Source organism: Tachyglossus aculeatus, chromosome 5 (genome assembly GCF_015852505.1).
Source record: "Tachyglossus aculeatus isolate mTacAcu1 chromosome 5, mTacAcu1.pri, whole genome shotgun sequence".
In the NCBI taxonomy this organism is placed as follows: domain Eukaryota; kingdom Metazoa; phylum Chordata; class Mammalia; order Monotremata; family Tachyglossidae; genus Tachyglossus; species Tachyglossus aculeatus.
Window position 1 is genome coordinate 36,966,172 of NC_052070.1, and position 18,019 is coordinate 36,984,190.

The 18,019-nt window shown below is 57.7% G+C and overlaps 1 protein-coding gene across 1 annotated transcript in view; it reads left to right on the forward strand.

The window, feature by feature from the left end:
• Positions 1 to 18,019, forward strand: part of HSPG2 (heparan sulfate proteoglycan 2) — a 116,973-nt gene that overhangs the window by 31,620 nt on the left and 67,334 nt on the right. The window contains 9 exon segments of the mRNA XM_038746153.1: positions 2,314 to 2,449; positions 3,051 to 3,101; positions 9,110 to 9,219; positions 9,434 to 9,492; positions 9,762 to 9,922; positions 12,394 to 12,522; positions 17,006 to 17,136; positions 17,138 to 17,264; positions 17,479 to 17,598. Of these exon segments, the coding sequence (XP_038602081.1) occupies positions 2,314 to 2,449; positions 3,051 to 3,101; positions 9,110 to 9,219; positions 9,434 to 9,492; positions 9,762 to 9,922; positions 12,394 to 12,522; positions 17,006 to 17,136; positions 17,138 to 17,264; positions 17,479 to 17,598 (1,024 nt within the window).

The window sequence follows — 18,019 nt, forward strand, 5'->3', positions numbered from 1 at the left end:
TTTTACAGATGAGGTAACTGAGGCTCAGAGGTGTGAAATGGCTCACTTAGAGTCACAAAGCAGACATGTGGTGGAGCCGGAATTAGAACGCAGGTGTTTCTGATGCTCAGGCCTGTGTTCTATCCACTACACTAGAGAAGCAGCGTGGCTCAGTGGAAAGAACCCGGGCTTTGGAGTCAGAGATCGTGGGTCTGAAACCCGGCTCCACCACAAGTCTGCTGTGTGACCTTGGGCAAGTCACTTAACTTCTCTGAGCCTCAGTTACCTCATCTGTAAAAATGGGGATGAAGACGGTGAGCCCCACGTGGGACAACTTGATCACATTGTATCCCCCCAGCGCTTAGAACAGTGCTTTGCACATAGTAAGTGCTTAACAAATGCCATCATCATTATTATTATTATTATTACACCAAGCTGCTTCTCTTCCACAGTCATGTCTGCCCTCGAGTCGAGCCCGTCGAGTTCAAATTCTGCGCCTGCTCCAAGCTGACCCGGGAACAATCCACTTTCTTGCCCACTGTCAGACTCTGGAAGGGAAGGGCTCCATTGCCCCTCCCCGCACGAGGCCCGGGTCAGACCTGCCTTCCGAGGGTCCGGCTGCCCGGGGCGCGCCCGCTGCGGTCCCTGAGGCTGGCTCCTGCCCCTCGCCTCCGCCCACTCCCCAGGCTCTCTCCCCACTCCGCTGCCCCGAGCTCCCACTCCCCAGATGTGTCAGCATTTAGCCAAGTTGGCTGTCTCCTTGTTATTTCCTGTCCGGCCCCAGAGTCCCCCAGCCCTGGGCTGCCACTCCCAAGCTATCAGTCCGCCGATGCCGTGACTGGGCTTCTCCCCTGGCTGACGGACCTCCCCGAGAGTGCGCCAGCCCCCTGATATGCCCTTGCCCAACTGTCCTAGCCCTACCCGGGGCCTGGCCATAGAGAGCCTGGTGAGCTGTCTGAGGACTAAACGGGGAGGAGGAAGAGGAAGAGGCCAATCTATCCCTCCTCTCTCCCTCCCAGCTGCGCCCCTCCCCAATTCTGGCTACGGCCCTGTGGGCTCCGAGCTCCCTCCACTGCTAGTTCTCTCCCAGAGCCAGGAACACGTTTGTCCCAGTGGGCAGCACTTGCTGGGAAGTTCAGCGGGTCAGCCACGGCTCCTTGGTCGTAGCTTTACTTCCATTTATTCTGACGATTTGACACCTGACCACATGTTTTGTTTTGTTGTCTGTCTCCCCCTTCTAGACTGTGAGCCCGTTGTTGGGTAGGGACCGTCTCTATATGTTGCCGACTTGTACTTCCCAAGCGCTTAGTACAGTGCTGTGCACACAGTAAGCCCTGAATAAATACGTTTGAGTGATTGAATGAATGAATCAGCTGCCCACCCCCTCACTGGCCAGCACTGAGTCGGGCCTGGCTACCCTCACCTAGGCCTGCCCCTGCTCCCTTCCTGCAAAGGAACTCCTACCCCATACCCAGGACTGTGAGTGCAGTTTGGAAGGATGATGGGGGCAGTACTGTAAGCTCGTTGTGTACAGGCAGTGTGTCTCCTAATTTTGTTATGTTGTACTCTCCCAAACTCTTAGTACAGTGCTCTGCATACAGTAAGCCTACCATTGATTGATTGATTAATTGATTGGTGGGGCCAGAGATGCAGGACACCCCTGGCAGGGCCTTCAAACCCCGAAACGCCCTGGCTGATTTCCAGGAGACCTCCTATCTCCGGATTTCATTCAGTCCCTGAACACTTACAGTTTTGTCAGGTTGAACTGGGAGCCAAGACTCCTGGCTTCTAAGGTGGTGGCTGGCCCAGTGCTGGGGATGGTGTCCTTGTTGTGGAGTGTTAGTAGTGTCATTTAGGCTGTCCTCCCCTCCCCACTGACCTGTGTCACCCTCTTGGCCTCAGCCAGGAACTGGGGGATGAGGTTGAGGGCAGGTCCTCCTCATCTGATGAAATGTAGGGAAACTGAGGCATCGGGGTGCAGGGAAGATTCAATCGCAAGTCCAAGCTAGGGGATGATAGGCTTCTCCTGCCCAGCCTTCAGCCTGCCCCTGCCATGACCAAACCTGGAATGGGCTGGGGACTGTGAGGGCTGGGGAAAGGTCTCCTGGAAAGTACAAGGGGGAGCAGAAAGCAAAGAAGCAGGGTAGAGAAGGGTGAGCCCCTGCAGAGAGCACTGGGGACAGTGGACAGGGAGACCTTATGAGGAGCCTGGGCTCCCTGGGGTGGGGGCTGTGACATAGGGGTAGGCTGGGGCAGGGCTGGGGACAGGGCTGGGGTCTGGGGAGTGGGCTGGAGTGGGGCAGAAGCTGGGGACTCATGGACATTGTTCTACAGAACACACAGGGCCTGCTGGCGTACGATGGGCCCTCGCTGCCCGAAGACTCTGAGCCGGACGCTGAAGGCCGGACCCGCTGGAGTTATGCCCATCTTTCTGATGACGAGGACCTGCTGGCTGATGAGGCCTCTGGGGGTGAGCTGAGGCTGGCAGGGTGAGGGGTTGGGATGCCCTAAGGGAGTAAGCTGAGGCTAGGGGGTGAGGAACCACTTCGGGGTGTGAGCCAGGGCTGGGGATGCCTTCTGGGGGGAGAGAGCTGGGGCTGGGATGCCCTCTGGGAAAGCCTGAGGGCCAAAACAGGAACCCCCCAACCGCCCCCGCCATGGCTGGGCTCTGGCTTGGGGTCAGGGGACTGGATTAAATGACCCTAGGATCCCTTCAAGCCCAAGGAGCATGCAGTGACCCAGGAGGACTGGGAAGGACCTGCTGATGGCAGAAGTGACCGAGTGTTTCTGCCAGTGTTTCTGCCAGCCTCCATCTGCTTGCCTGGGAGAGGCTGAGGGGCTGTGTGCTTGGGCCCCTTGCTGAGGTGGAAACCGACCCCCCGCTGCTGAGGGGAGGGGTACACCTTCCTCCTCTGACTGAGGTCTGCACAGCTGGCCCCGACAGGTCTCTGCCTGCTTGCAGGAATGAAGAGGGCTTTGGGGTTAGGGGGAACTGGGCATGCTGGGGACCCTGAGATCTCCCCCGACCCCATTCTGGGCCCTGGACTCACTTCTCTCCTCTTGTGTTCCAGACGAGCTGGGCAGTGGAGACGTGGGCAGCGGAGACCAGCTCTTTGAGACGGGTAAGCCATAAGCCTGGAGGAGAACTGTGGCTGGCAGTCCATCTGGCTGGACTGAGCCTCCAGTTGGCCCGGGAAATGGACAGTGGGCCATGCAGCCAAGGCCCTGCTCAGGGCCAACGGGTCCAGCCTGGATGAGAGCCAGGAGTCCCCTCCCCACTGGCCTCTTATACCCAGGCCTCAAGGTCTCAAGCTCCACCCCTGGGTGGGTCTGCGGATTTTGGTGACGGCAGACACAGCCCTTTCCTCCAGTCCAGGCTGGAGCCCTGCTCCAGGAGTCCTGGCTGCTCCAAGCTCTGTCTCAGAAAGCAGAGAACCAGACGTGCTGACCTCTCCCAGGAAGGGCGGGGTGGCAGTGTCCTCTCCCCACGAGGACAGCTGAGCGGAGGCCCCCGGGTCCTGACCTCAGCCAGGCGACTGCCCTCTTCTTACAGCTCCCGTTGTTCTGGGCAGGGCCTGAGGGTGAGCAGTACTGCGGCTGGGGTGGCCAGGCTGTGCCCCCTGAGACTTCCTCCTGTTGTGGGATGAGGTGGGGCTGGAGCTTAACCTGCTGAGGAGGATGGGGAGTGGGAGGGAAGGGTGGGATCATAGCAGGGCTTTCCTCGAGCATCAGTTCTGCCCATTGGGAACTGCCTTCCGGTTCTGGGAATACTCCAGGCTGTGGTTGGCAGAGGTGCCACCGTGCCAAGCCCACAAGCCCAGCCTTTCCTGGATCACTGGTGAGAAGCAGCAGTGGCCGCATGTTTGGCTGATTTCCTTGTCCTCAGCAGGCCCTTCCCTGTGCCCACCTGTCCCTGCCCCCTCGTCCTCCGCTGGGTAGAAAGGCTCCTTCTACCCGGCCTGGGAGCACCCTCACAAAGTGAACCCCCATTGCCCACCAGCCCCTTACCAAGAACCGCTCCCCACTGCCCGCCTAGGGAAGTCCACTCCCGTCTCCTGTCTCCCCAGCTGTAGGCCCCATTTCCCACCCTTTCCTAGCCCTCCCTACCAACCGCAGGCCCACCTGGCTTCCGAGCCAACAGTGGTCTAGGGGGCCGGCTGGCAGAGGCCGGGGCCGGAGCCCCTCCTCGCTCCCAGACCCAGCTGGGGGCAGCCGGAGGCCTGGGTGTGGGTGGACAGGAAGGGGCAGAATGCCCAGCAGCTGGACAGGCCTCTCTGGCTCCCCAGAATGGAATGGGGGCCCCTTTTCCCCTCCAGATCCAGCTGTCCTTGGCTAGGCTACTCCTGCGCCCTCCTCCTCCCCTCCCCCCTGCAATGGGACCCCTGGAGAAGCAGCGTGGTTCCGTGGAAAGAGCCCAGGCTTTGGAGTCAGAGATCATGGGTTCAAATCCCGGCTCCGCCGATTGTCAGCTGTGTGGCTTTGGGCAAGTCACTTCACTTCTCTGTGCCTCAGTTCCCTTATCTGTGAAATGGGGATTAAGATTGTGAGCCCCATGTAGGACAACCTGATCACCTTGTATTCCCCCAGCGCTTAGAACAGTGCTTGGCACCTAGTATAAGCGCTTAACAAATACCATTATTATTACTATTATTATTGTTATTATTATTATTATTACCTCACCCCCTGCCTTTTTCTTGGGCATCAGGGGGAAGGGGATGCAGGCTGGGCTCTGGGGTCACGGGGAGGTAGAGCCTAGAGGGGATCGGAAGGGGCTTGGCCTGAGCCCTGGCTGAGTCTCCTGCCTCTCCCTCCCCAGCCCCTGGCTGGCCCATAATTATAATAATAATATTTAATAATAATTATGGTATTAGTTAAGTGCTTACGATGTGCCAAGCACTATTCTAAGCACTGGAGTAGATATAAGGTAATCAGGTTGGTCGCATTCATTCATTCATTCAATCATATTTATTGAGCGCTTACTGTGTGCAGAGCACTGTACTAAGCGCTTGGGAAGTACAAGTTGGCAACATATAGAGACGGTCCGTACCCAACAGTGGGCTCACAGTCTTAATCCCCATTTCACAGATGGGGTAACTGAGGCACGGAGAAGTTAAGTGACTTGCCCAAGATCACACAGCTGAGAAGTGGCAGAGCTGGGATTAGAACCCAAGTCCTCTAATTCCCAAGCCGGGCTCTTGCCACTAAGCCACGCTGCTTCTCCATCCTTCTGGAAAGAGAGAAGCTACAGTCACTTGGCTCTCGAGGTTGGGCTGGCTGTCGGCCCCAGGGGTGCCCTGGTGTCAGGACCAGCTCTGTGGGACTCCCAGCCTGGGAAGATGACCGTTGTATGGGTCACCCGGCACCAGTCTGAGCCCGCCTGGAGCCAGAATGGCATGGTCCCCGGCTTGTGCCCAGCATGGCCCGGCCTCAGGTGTGAAGGAAGTGGGCAGTTTTCCAAATGGCCAACCAGAGAGGGACCCAGCTGGCATAGGCTCCTCTTACGCTATGAGAGGCCACCATTCATTCATTCAATCGTATTTATTGAGCGCTTACTATGTGCAGAGCACTGTACTAAGCGCTTGGGAAGTACAAATTGGCAACATATAGAGACAGTCCCTACCCGACATTGGGCTCACAGTCTAAAAGGGGGAGACAGACAACAAAACAAGTAGACAGGTGTCAATTCCAGAGGTTGGGGAGGGTCCAGGAAGCAGACGGTGATGCTGATCTCCAGCTGCCCCTGCCAGTCCTATTTATTTCACTTGCACATATTTATTCTATTTATTTTATTGTACTTTCCAAGCACTTAGTACAGTGCTGTGCACACAGTAAGCGCTCAATAAATACGATTGAATGAATGAATGAATGAATTTGGTTTATATGTTTTGTTTTGTTGTCTGTCTCCCCCTTCTAGACTGTGAGTCCGCTGTCGGGTAGGGGCCGTCTCTATATGTTGCAAACTTGTGCTTCCCAAGCGCTTAGTACAGTGCTCTGCACACAGTAAGCGCTCAATAAATATGATTGAATGAATGAATTGAATGAACCCAGCTGCTCAGTGGTGCCCCTGCCCCCTCCAACCCCCACCAGCTCCGTGTTGCCATTGCAGTCGAGTGGGGCTGCCTTAGGCCGGGCACCCAGGCGCTGAGCCCTAGGGTGCTGCGGAAGCAGAGGGGAATGAAGGGTGGGGTAGGAGGTGGCAGCTATGCCTTGTCCACCTCTCGCAGCCTGGAGAGGGGTTGGGGTGGGGTGGACTTCAGGCTGCCCAGCCAAAGAGAGGGTGGTATCTCTGCTCGGGGCTACGTGGGGCAGTGCCATCCAGGGCAGCGGCTGCTCTCTGTCCTTTGGAGCAGAGCAGGCAGGGAGTTTGAGGGCGTGGGGCAGCTGGACCTGGACAGACCCAAGGATCCAGGCTCCAGCCGTGCTCGGTTGGGATGGCGTTCTCCCAGGTCCCGTGTTCTGGCCGTTCTCTGGGCTCTCCATGCTCTCCCAGGCCTTCCCCAACACCCCCGGTTCCGATCCCCAGCCGGGACTTCTGTCTCTGGCTCCCTGCACTCTGGCAGTCTGGCACTCTGGGGTCAGCTCCCGGTCTTGCTTCTGGGCCTGACCAGAGCATGCTTGGTTCTGGGGTGACTGCAGGCTTTTCTTTGTGGTTGGAGTTGGGCTAGGGGCAGGGTCTGGAGCAGGGTCTAGGACTGGGCCGGAGGCAGGGTAAAGGGCAAGGCAAGCAAAGGTCAACTGGAGTCTTTGGGGCTGGCCAGCTCCGTGGTCTCTTTGCCCACCTTCCCTTGGGCTGCGCCACAGGGCCTGGGAGTGAGGAGGGACATCGGCGATCTGCGCTGATTGACTGATTGATCAATTGATGGATGGACAAAAGAACATACGGCTGGGCAGAAAAATAGCGCTGCCTCCTCCTTGCTCCTCTCATAGCCCCCGGCTTTCATTCCTCACTGACTGAAACTCTTCCTCATCTCCCTCTTCCTCCTCCTGTTCTCCATCCTTCCTTCCATCCAAACTCCGGTCCTCTTCCCCATCTCTGCCCGGCCCCACCCCTCTGCAGACTCCCGGCCTCCCCTGGTCCAGCCTCACCTGACAGGTATGACGGTTTCGGAACCTGACGAAGAGACTCTGCTCAGTAAGTGACCTGATGATGGGACTGCCATCTTTCCTGCTCCCTCCCTCCCCGCCATGCCCCCCAGGCTGCCACCATGACTCCAGGCTCCAGGGCTACTGGAGACCCCTGTTGGTATCCAGGTGGCCTCCCCATCCCCCCTTCCCCATGCTGACTAGCTTTTACTGTCCTTGTGGTCCTAGAATGGCCAGTTCATCTCTTACCGTACTCTCATTCCATCCACACTCCCAACACCCCCTTCTCTCTGGCCCCTTCTTGTCTCTCCCTCTCCCATTCCCCCTGTCTTGTTCCCTTTCTGCCATCCCCCTTCTGATCCCCCTTCTCTTGTCCCCTCTCGTGCCCCCCCCCCCCCCCATCCTCCTTCTCCTGTCCCCTTTCCCTTTTCTCTTCCTTTCCTGCTTACACTCCGTACCTGTCACTGGCCCTGTCCTGCCCTTGATCCTCTCTCTCTCTCTCCCCTATCCCCCCTGAGCCTCTCCAACTTGCATGGTGTAGCTCATCCTGGTTGAGGGATGGAGCGGGGGGAGTCTTCCAGCTCCCCAGAGACCCTCCCTACTGCCATTCTACTTCAGTCTCAATTTCTTCCTCTCCAAGGAGCAGGTGTCTGTCTGCCCCAACGATGGAGTCTCCAAACTGCCAGAGCCGGGTCTCTAGGGTCTCAAGGGTTGGAGGAGGTGGAGGGATGGGAGAATGGGGAACCCACCCACCCTTGTTTACCAAGCAACCAATGCCCCCTCATAGGCCCAGGGCTGGAGTAGAGACTTGCAGCACCAGGGCAGAGGCTGGAGCTCAGTCGCCCCACCCTGACCCTCTATGTAAGAAGCAGGAGCTGCCCCTGGTTTGAGGCCTTGGTGGGCATCATGTGGAAGTTGGGGGGTGCTCTTAGGAATGCTGTTGGCCCTGGAAGAGTTAAGAGGGGACCAGGAGGTGGGGGCGGGGGCAGAGGAAGATGCCTGGAGGGAGTGGCCAGGAGTGACCTCAGCCTCTTGTATCCTCCTCCCCACGGAGTAAAAAAGGGGGCTTTGTAAAGGGGTAGCCCTGGCCTCAGCAAGGGTAGGCACATTCTTGGTGCTAAGGCTGGGGCCATGTCATTCCCCGCCTCTCTCCCCCTACTCCCCAAGCCGGGCAGCATGGAGGGAGGAGGGTGGAGCAGGTTGGGCCTAGAGCCCCCTGCTCAATCGGGCTTTGTGCAGCTGAACAAGGGTCTCTGTGTGGTCCTGGGGCCGCCTCGCCCCCACACCCCACCCCTCCCCAACAGCCTCCCACGCCCTTGGCTCTGGACTCTGCCTGCAGCCCTGAGGGCCTGACTGGTAGAGGGGGGCGGGGAATGGAGGGGCAGAGAGGGACGACAAGGGTCTGGCCCGCGGTTGTCTGGGGGGACCGGATGGGATGGGTTTGCTGCAGCCAGGGAGGACCCGCAGCCGTGTTGCCCAGGACCAGCACCTGGGCAGGGACAGAGCTTGTGGGGAGGAAGCCAGGAGCCTCTAGGGGCTGGGCTACTCTGTGGGCCTAGATGGTCAAGCCTCTGCTTGGTCTTTTCCTCACCCTCATGTCCAAGGAGGGTCCCCGCCCCACTCTAACCCTGCCCAGGCTGGGAACCGAACTGCTCTGAGAAAGGCGCATGGGCATCCTGCAGCTGACCTATGAGGGGAAACAGGATGGGGGCACTCAGGGACCCCATCCCAGTCCTCTCTCCCAGCAACCCCTTGGATCGCCTGGAAGTTCAGCCAAGTCCAAATTTAGGGAATCTCATTTTTGCTGGGAGAGGAGGAGCCGGCGGGGGGACCCTGCTCCTCTGGTCCTGAACCTGTGATCTCAGCTCTGGCCCCTTGGACCCACCCATGGTGGGAGAAGGGAACCCTTCACCCATAGGTTATGCCAGGCACACTGCCATGCCCCCTGACTAGGCAGTTGCTTGCTTGCTGCTGCCCTCCATCCCAGAGCCAGCTACAGGCCTGAGTTTGAGGCATGATCTCTTGTCTTCCCTCTTTCCCAACTCAGTCTACTTCCGGGCCTTGGTGAACTTCACCCAGTCCATCGTCTACAGTCCCCGGATGGAGGATGCCAGCTCGGAGGAGTTCCGGGAGGTGTCCGAGGCAGTGGTGGACACGGTGAGGCTGGGGGCGAGGCCGGGACCAGAGGCTCGAGCCCTGGGGCCGGAGGCAGCTATCTGGGTCGAGGGAGTGAGGGACCCAGGGGGGTGGGAGAAATGGGGGAACGCCTGGGAGGAGGGGTTCCCTGGGCTCGGGGCCATGGGAGGAGTCCAGGGGAGCGGGCAGAGCGGGATATCTTGAGGAGGCTTAGAGTGTTGACTTCTCTCACCAGCTGGAATCAGAATACCTGAAGATTCCCGGAGACCAGATTGTCAGCGTGGTGTTCATCAAGTGAGAGAAGGGTTGGGGACTGGGGTCTCCCTGGGGACGGTGGGACCCAGGCCAGAGGCAGTGGGCAGGGGATCAGCAGGTTAGATCCAGTGGGGAGATCTGGGGGTGCAGGGGACCGTGGGGGCTGGTCGGAGGAGAGGAGGCCTGGCCAGGGGCAGAGGAACAGGGAGACCAGGCAGGAGGGTGGGGGAGCCGGCAGGGGCTCGAGGGGGCAGCCCAGGTGACAACAGGGCAACAGGGGCCCAGGTGACACTGTCTGTTCCTGGCAGGGAGTTGGAGGGCTCGGTGTTTGTGGAGTTGGACGTGGGCTCTGAGGGGAACACGAACGCCAGCCAGATCCGTGAGGTGCTCCATTCTGTCGTCACCGGTGGCTCCATTGCCTCCTATGTCACCTCCGCTCAAGGGTTCCAGTTCCGGCGCTTGGGAGCAGGTCAGCCAATCCCTTCCCTCTACCCCTGCCTCTTTACCCCCATACCCCTCTCCCCTCTTCCTCCCCGAGCCTGCCAGTCCACAGCCAGGTCCTCCCTGGCCTAAGGATGAAGTGGCCAGGGAGCTGAGGCCCAAGGACACCCCTTACTCCCACCCTGAATAGAACTATCCCCTGCCAAGCCCCCACCTCAACTAGACCTTCCCTGGCAGGCTCTTAGGGGGACTGAGGGTCTTTGGACCCTCTGGAAGGGCAGCAGGGCACTGGGCAGCCCAAGGGAGGGGGCTTGGGCCTGGGACCCCAGGACCCTCTGGGGTCCCCGGGCAGGACAGGGGCGCTGACCGGCTCTTCATTTGCAGCACAAACACCCCCGCCCCCGCCCCCGCCCTCCTCAGCCGAGACGTCACCAGGTGAGAGCGGGGGCATCTCATGGGCGCCGGGGATGGAGCGGAGCAGAAGGGAGCAGGCTCCAGGGACTGGGACGGCGCCCACAGCGGGAAGCCTGGCAGTGCCACCTCCCCCCATGCCTCCCACGTGGCCCTGCCGTTGTCCCCGAGGGAAGGGGGCAGTTGAGGGGACCGCGGCCCTCCTGCCGTCCCCTCCCTGCTGCTCCTCCCTGCCACAGGGGTTTGGCTGGGCCTAGCTGTGGCCTTGGTGCTATTCCCAGTCCCTGACGTGGTCACTCCTCTGCTCCGTGTCCCCAGAGTCCCCAGGACCCATGCTCTCGGGGCCTTGCCATGTATGCGGGTGCGGAGCACAGGGAGCATGCAGTGTGGCTGCCACTGGGGAGCATTCAGCAGGGATTTGTCTGGGCCCCTAGGGCTGGTGGGAGAAGGGGCAGGGAAATGGGCAGAGGTCAGAGGGAAGGAATGATGGGGCAGGAAGCCCCATGTCCTTGCTGTTCCCAGTTCCTCTGCCTTGCTGGCTGCCCCCCACCCCTCTGCCATCCCCAGCACCCAGGGCCTTCGCTGCCTTGTGGTTCCCAGTACCTGGAGCCCCACAGGCTAGTTAGGGGCTTTATTGCCTCCTGGCTGTGTGGGAGCTGTATCCTGAGCCCTCACTGTGCTCACATCACATCCCAGGGGGCACTGGTGGAAGGCCCAGGGGACAGGGAAGCAAGTCTCTCTGCTTTGGACAAGGGGCTGCCCTTATTGGGAGACAGGTCAGGGTCAGTGATTCCAGTCTGTTCAGGATCAGAACACACAGTATCCTTGCACAGGCAGACTGAGCGGGGCAGAAGTTCAGAGTCATGTGGGTTAATCTTCAAAGAGGAGATGGGTCCTCAGCAGGGCTCCCACCAGGCTGGGAAAGAGAAGTGGGGAGGGCATTCCAGCCCGGAGGATGTTGGGCGATGGAGAATCCCAGGAGGGGGAGGCAGAAGGTGGGTTGGCTAGGCCAGAGTGGAGAATGCATTGGGGAGGGATGTTGTGGGAGAGGAAGCCACCCGGGGAAGGGGAAATGGGAGCAGCTGGTGGTGGCCTTGAGGCCCCTGTGGGATCCGGAGTCTAGACCAGAGGCTATGGCAGCTGGTAGCCACGATCAGATCATTTCTGGGGAAGCTAGTGAGCTGGGGACACGAGTTGCATGCTGTGTGTGTGGACCCTGTGGTCTTCTGGGTGGCAGGCTGGGGGCTGTAGCTGGACTGGGCTAGTGCTGGGGGATGCGGTTGGACCAAACCTGTGCTGGGGGCTGCGGTTGGACTGGATACTTGTGTAGTTGTGTGTCGTGCTGAGCTGGGCTTGTTCTCTGCATGTGCCAGCCTGAATCTCCCGGCCACGCTGGCTCGGCCTCTGCAAGTGTGGACCATGTCACCCGGGCCTGCCCCTTGTGTGGGTACCTGGGAGGCTCACCTCGGCTGTAGTGTTGGGCCTATGGGGCCTTAAAACAGTGAGGGGGGCACTGGAAACCTCCTCCTTTGGCCCCTCCCAATTGGCTGCCACATCTCAGCTTGGAGTTTGGGGCAGAAAGTATTCGTGGGTGAGAGAGGGACCCTTCCTGGCTGCCCCGCCCGGCACTCTGCCTCCTCCACTCAGCTGGCCTTGGGGAGCAGAGGCCCCGTGCCCTCCTTGGGGAGCATCCTGGAACCTCAGCTCACAACAGGGGCTGGTGTTTCTCTCTGAATCCCTGCTGACTTCATGCCAGGCCCCAATTCCCTGGAATGAGCCAGGAACCCAGGGCCGGTTTGCCCCATCTGCCCCTGGGGCATAGGGTGTGGGCTCCACTCTGGGTTCCCTCCCTTCCAGAATCAGGGCTCACTCCCCACCCCAGGTTTGGCCCTCTCCCAGTTCCTGCCCGACACAGCTTCATCCAACATCTTTTCTTTCTCATCCTGTCACCAGCACTGCTCCGCCAGGACTCCTGCCTGCCCTCCATTGCTCCCCAACCCCTCTTGCAGTGTTCGTTCCTACCCGACAACCCTAACACTGCTCCTCCACCCCTCTCTGAGTGCTCCTGACCGTCCCCTGTCTCTTCAGTGCCCACGCCTGCCCGGCCCTGCACCGCAGAGGAATTCGCCTGTCGGAGCTACAATGAATGTGTTGCGTTGGAGTATCGGTGTGACCGGCGGCCTGACTGCAAGGACATGTCTGATGAGGAGAACTGCGGTGAGAACTGGGCAGGGGGCACAGGGCAAGCTGGGACTCAGGGGAGGGGGCACAAATGGCAGGGGGCAGGGACACAGGGCAAGGGCGGTGAAGCCCCAGCAGACTTGGCAGTCCCAGAAGTTCCAATTGTCCCTACAGTTCCAGAAGTCCCAGCATTCCTGGGTGACCTCGCACCCTGGCAACTCCAACTGTCTCAGCTATCCCAGCAGTCTCCAAAGTCCTGGCAGTCCTATTTATCTAATGGTCTCAGAAATCACAGCATTAATAATAATCATAATGGCATTTATTAAGCGCTTACTGTGTGCAAAGCACTGTTCTAAGCACTGTGGAGGTTACAGGGTGATCAGGTTGTCCCATGAGGGGCTCACAGTCTTCATTCCCATTTTCCAGATGAGGGAACTGAGGCCCAGAGAAGTGAAGTGACTTGCCCAAAGTCACACAGCTGACAATTGTCAGAGCTGGGATTTGAACCCATGACCTCTGACTCCAAAACCTGGGCTCTTTCCACTGAGCCACGCTGCTTCCTTGCAGTTCCAGCAGGCTCAGGTATCCTGGCATTCCCAGGTGTCCCAGCAGTCCTGGCAGTCATGGAATCTCTGGCACTCCCAACAGTCCTAACCACCCCAGTGGCCTTATCATTGCCCAGTGGATAGAGCGCAAGTCTCGGAAAAACCAGAAAGACCTGGCTTCTAATCCTGGCTCCTCCACCTGTCTGCTGAGTGACCTTGGGGAAGTCACTTCATTTAAGCATTCATTCAATAGTGTTTATTGAGCAGTTGCTGTGTGCAGAGAACTGTACCAAGTGATTGGGAGAGTACAATATAACAATATGAGGCACAGTCCCTGCCCACCACAAGCTTACAGTCTAGAGGGGAAGACAGACATTGGTATAAATAAATCAATTACGGATATATATATAAGTGCTGTGGGGCTGGATGGGGAGATGAAAGAAGGAGCGAGTCAGGGTGAGGCAGATGGGAGTGGGAGAAGAGGAAAGGAAGGCTGTCAGGGAAGTCCTCTTGGAAGAGATACACCTTCAGTAAGGCTTTGATGAGTGGGAGAGTAATTGTCTATCGGATTTGAGGAGGGAGGGCATTCCAGGCCAGTGGCAGGAGTGGGGCGAGGAGTCGACGGCGAGATAGGGGAGATCGAGGTACAGTGAGAAGGTTACCATTAGAGGAGTGAAGTGTGTGGAATGGGATGCAGTAGAATAGTGAGGTGGGTATTCATTCATTCATTCAATCGTATTTATTGAGCGCTTACTGTATGCAGAGCACTGTACTAAGCGTTTGGGAAGTACAAGTTAGCAACACCTTGAGACGGTCCCTACCCAACAGCGGGCTCACAGTCTAGAAGGGGGAGACGGAGGGAGCATGGTGATTGAGCACTTTAAAGCCAAGGGCATTGAGTTTTTGCCTGATGCAAACGTAAATGGGCAACCACTGGAGCTTCTTGAGGAGTGGGGAAACTTTGGAAATTTTGTAGAAAAATGATCTGTGCAGCAGAGCCGAAGTATGGACTGGAGTGGAGAGAGACAGGAAGCTGGGAGGACAGCGAGGAGACTGATAGGGTAATCCAGGCAGGATAGGATAAGTGATTGTATTACCGTGGTAGCAGTTTGGATGGAGAGGAAAGGGCAGATTTTAGTGAAGTTGTGAAGCTGTGGAACTGGCAGGTTCTGGTGATGGATTGAATATGTGGGTCGAATGAAAGAGAGGAGTCAAGGATAACCTCAAGGTCACGGGTTTGTGAGACAGGAAGAATGGTGGTGGCATCTACAGTGATGGGAAAGTCTTGGAGAGGACAGGGTTTAGGTGGGAAAATAAGGAGTTCTGTTTTGGTCATGTTAAGCTTGAGGTGACAGGAGGAAATCCAAGTAGAGATGTCGTGAAGGCAGAAGGAAATGCGAGGCTGTGGAGAGGGAGAGAGATCAAGGCTGGAGGTGTAGATTTGGGTCTCATCCGTATCGAGGTGGTAGTTGAAGCCGTGGGAGCAGATGAGTTCTCCAAGGGAGTGGGTGTAGAAGGTGACCCAGAACTGAACAGTTAGGGGGTGGGAGGCGGAGAAGGAGCCATGAAGGAGACTGAGAAGGAGTGGCCAGAGAGATAGGAGGAAGACCAGCAGAAGACAGTGTCAGTGACGCCGAAGTTGGGTAATGTTTCCAGGAGAAGGGGGTGGTTGACAGTATCGAAGGCAGCTGAGTGGTCAAACAGGATTAGGATGAAGTAAAGGCCGTTGGATTTGGCAAGAAAGCCATCAGTGGTGACCTTTGAAAGGGCAGTTTCTGTGGAGTGAAGGGGATGGAAAGCCAGATTGGAGGGGATCGAGGAGAGAATTGGAAGAGAGGAATTTGAGACAGCATGTGTTGACAACTCACTGAAGGAGTCTGGAGAAGAATGGTAGGAGGGAGATGGGGCAAAAACTGGAGGGAGCTGTGGGGTCAAGGGAGGGTTTTTTTAGGATAGGGGAGACATGGGCATGTTTGAAAGCAGTGGGGAAGAAGCCATTAGAGAGTGAACTGTTGAAGATGGCTGTTAGGGAGGGAAGAACGGAAGGGGCAAGGTTTTTGATAAGGTGGAAAGGATTGGGGGCGGATTCACAGGTGGAGGGGATGGATTTTCATTCATTCATTCATTCATTCAATCATATTTATTGAGTGCTTACTGTGTGCAGAGCACTGTACTAAGCACTTGGGAAGTACAAGTTGGCAACGTATAGTGACGGTCTCTACCCAACAACGAGCTCACAGTCTAGAAGGTTTGGGGATTTTGAGAGGAGACAGGAGATCTCCTCTGGAGATACTGCTGGGAAAGATGGGAGAGTTGAAGAAGGGACAGAAGCAGGGAAGGGAAGGGGAGATTTTAGGGAGATCACGCCTTATAGTAGCAATTTTCTTAATAAAGTAGGTGGCCAGGTCACTGGGGGCAAGGGATGGGGGAGGTTTGGGGACCGGGGGTTTGAGGAGGGAGTTGAATGTCTGGAACATCTAGTGATGGTGATGGGCATGGATATCAATAAGGATGGAGAAATAATTTTGCTGGCAGAGGAGAGGGCAGAGTTAACACAAGCAAAGATAAACTTGAAGCGGACGAAGCCGGGCTGATATCTAGATTTCCACCAGCGGCGCTCTACGGCTCGTGTACAAGAGTGAAGGAGGCAGAATATGCGGGTGATCCAGTTTTCAGTGATCACAAGGAGGAGTAGTGACTGGGTCAAGAATAGGTCAAGGATGAAGGGAAGTTTCCCCACGATGGAGCAGGGTTTCCACAGGCCGAACTTGGTTGAGACCGTGGGGAGAGTTTGAGGGGAGGAGATGGCTTGAGGGGCAGGGAGGGGTTGGATGGGAGTGAGTTGGGCGGTGGCGACGCAGGGGGAGGGGAACGAGGGGTGGCACTAGCTCAGGATTACAGGGTTGGGGTGGGAATGCTGCAAGGGGTGGGGAGAGGTTGGGTGGGAGAGGTTGGGTGGCAGAAGGGGCAAGGGAAATGTGGTGGGAGCAGAGGATTGGGATGGGCTGACTGGAGGCGGGAGATTGAAGGGTCATGATGGGGTCAGTGAACTTTAAGCGTTGTAGTTGAGATAAAAGCAAAAACTACCTCATCTGGTGATACATTGAGAAGATGTTTGAATTGCCCTTGGGTCCTTGAGATTGAAGTGACCAGTGTTTAGGACAACCCTGAGGAGATGGTTGAATTGTCCTTGGGCCTTTGAGAGTGAAGAGGTAACTTAACTTTCCCCTTCTAGACTGTGAGCCCACTGTTGGGTAGAGACCATCTATATATGTTGCCAACTTGTACTTCCCAAGCGTTTAGTAGTGCTCTGCACACAGTAAACGCTCAATAAATACTATTGAATGAATGAATGAACTTCTCTGTGCCTCAGTTACCTCATCTGTAAAAGGGGGAATAAGACTGTGAGCACCATATGGAACATAGACTGTGTCCATCCTGATTAGCTTGTATCTACCCCAGTGCTTATTACAGTCCCTGACTCAGAGTAAGCACTTAACAAATGCTCTTAAAAAAAATTCCTGGATGTCCCAGCTGACCCACCAGTCTCACCAGCCTCGGCAACTCTGGCAGTCCCAACAAGCCCTGCCTCCCCTGCTTTCTCAGAACCCGCGGCATGCCCAACAACATTGGCAGTCCCAGTCCTAGCAGACCTGGCAGTCCCAACAGCCCCAGGAGCCTGGCAGGCCTGGTTTTCCTGCCAGGCCCCACAGTCCAGGTTTTCCCAGCAGTCCCAACAGCCCCGGCTGCTCCGGTAGTTCCAGCAGTCCCAGTTGTCTCGACAGTTCCAACAGTCCTGGAAGTCCCAGCGTTCCCGACTGCCCCAGCAATCCCGATTGTCCCAGCGACTCCAAAAGTGCTGGTTGCCCTGGCAATCCCAGCAGTCCTGGCTGAAGGTGCCAGCCCAGATGGGAGGGAGCAGCAAGGGGCTGCCCTGTTGCTCCTGCCCCTGCCATGGCTCTGTCTGCTTTCAGAAGACGAGCCTGAGGAAGTCAGGACGGTGGCCACCCTGCAGGCTACCAGGACACCTACACCTCTTCCCAGTACCCTGGCCCCAACCACCTGGCGGGTCCCGGGCACCACACCCCCCCCGCCCAGTGACCAGCCGCCCTGGCCCACCCCGATCCTGTGGGCCTCTCGAGGCCACCTGCATCAGTGGCCAGTGCATCCCGGAAGACTACCTGTGTGACGGGCAGGAGGACTGTGGGGATGGCAGCGATGAGCAAGACTGTGGTGAGGCGGGGCAAGGGGGTAGGGGTGGGAGGCCATGGGGCGGGGTGGGGCCGAGGAACTTGGCCAATGGGAGCCGTGCCCGCCCCAGGCTTGAGTTCTCCATCGCGTTCTGGGCCGAGGTTGATAAGAGGCCCGTGGAGAACAGTTGCTGGGTCTTGGGTGGGGAGAACCACGGGCATGGAATGAGCCCCCGGCTGCCCCTGCCCCTGCCCAGGCCCCCCCTCTCTCTGCGAGCCCAACGAATTCCTCTGTGGGAACGGGCACTGCGCACTCAGACTGTGGCGTTGCGACGGTGACTTCGATTGCGAGGACCGTTCCGATGAGCAAGACTGCCGTGAGTGACCAGCCCCTGCCAGCCCCCAGGCCTGGCACCATTAGCCCTGACTCCCTCCTGCCCATCCCCATCCTCGAGGGAACCCTGTGGGTCAGGGTAATAGCCCTAGTTTTGCAGTTCCCCCCACCCCCCGAAAAAAGCCCAGGGAGAGAAGAAAACCAGGACCCCCGTCTCTTCCCCCTTCCCCCGTGCACACTCACAAGAGCCCTGCCCGGCTAGATAAATAATTATGGCTCTTTCTAAGCGCCTACTGTGTGCCGAGCACTGTTCTAAGCGCTGGGCTCTTTTAGATGGTCCCAACTGCTGGGTCCAAGCCCAGCCTCAGAGCCAGCTCGGGCCCCAGCTGACTGAAAGGGAGCCCTCAGGGGGGCTTGTTCATTCATTCATTCAATCGTATTTATTGAGCGCTTATGTTCATTCA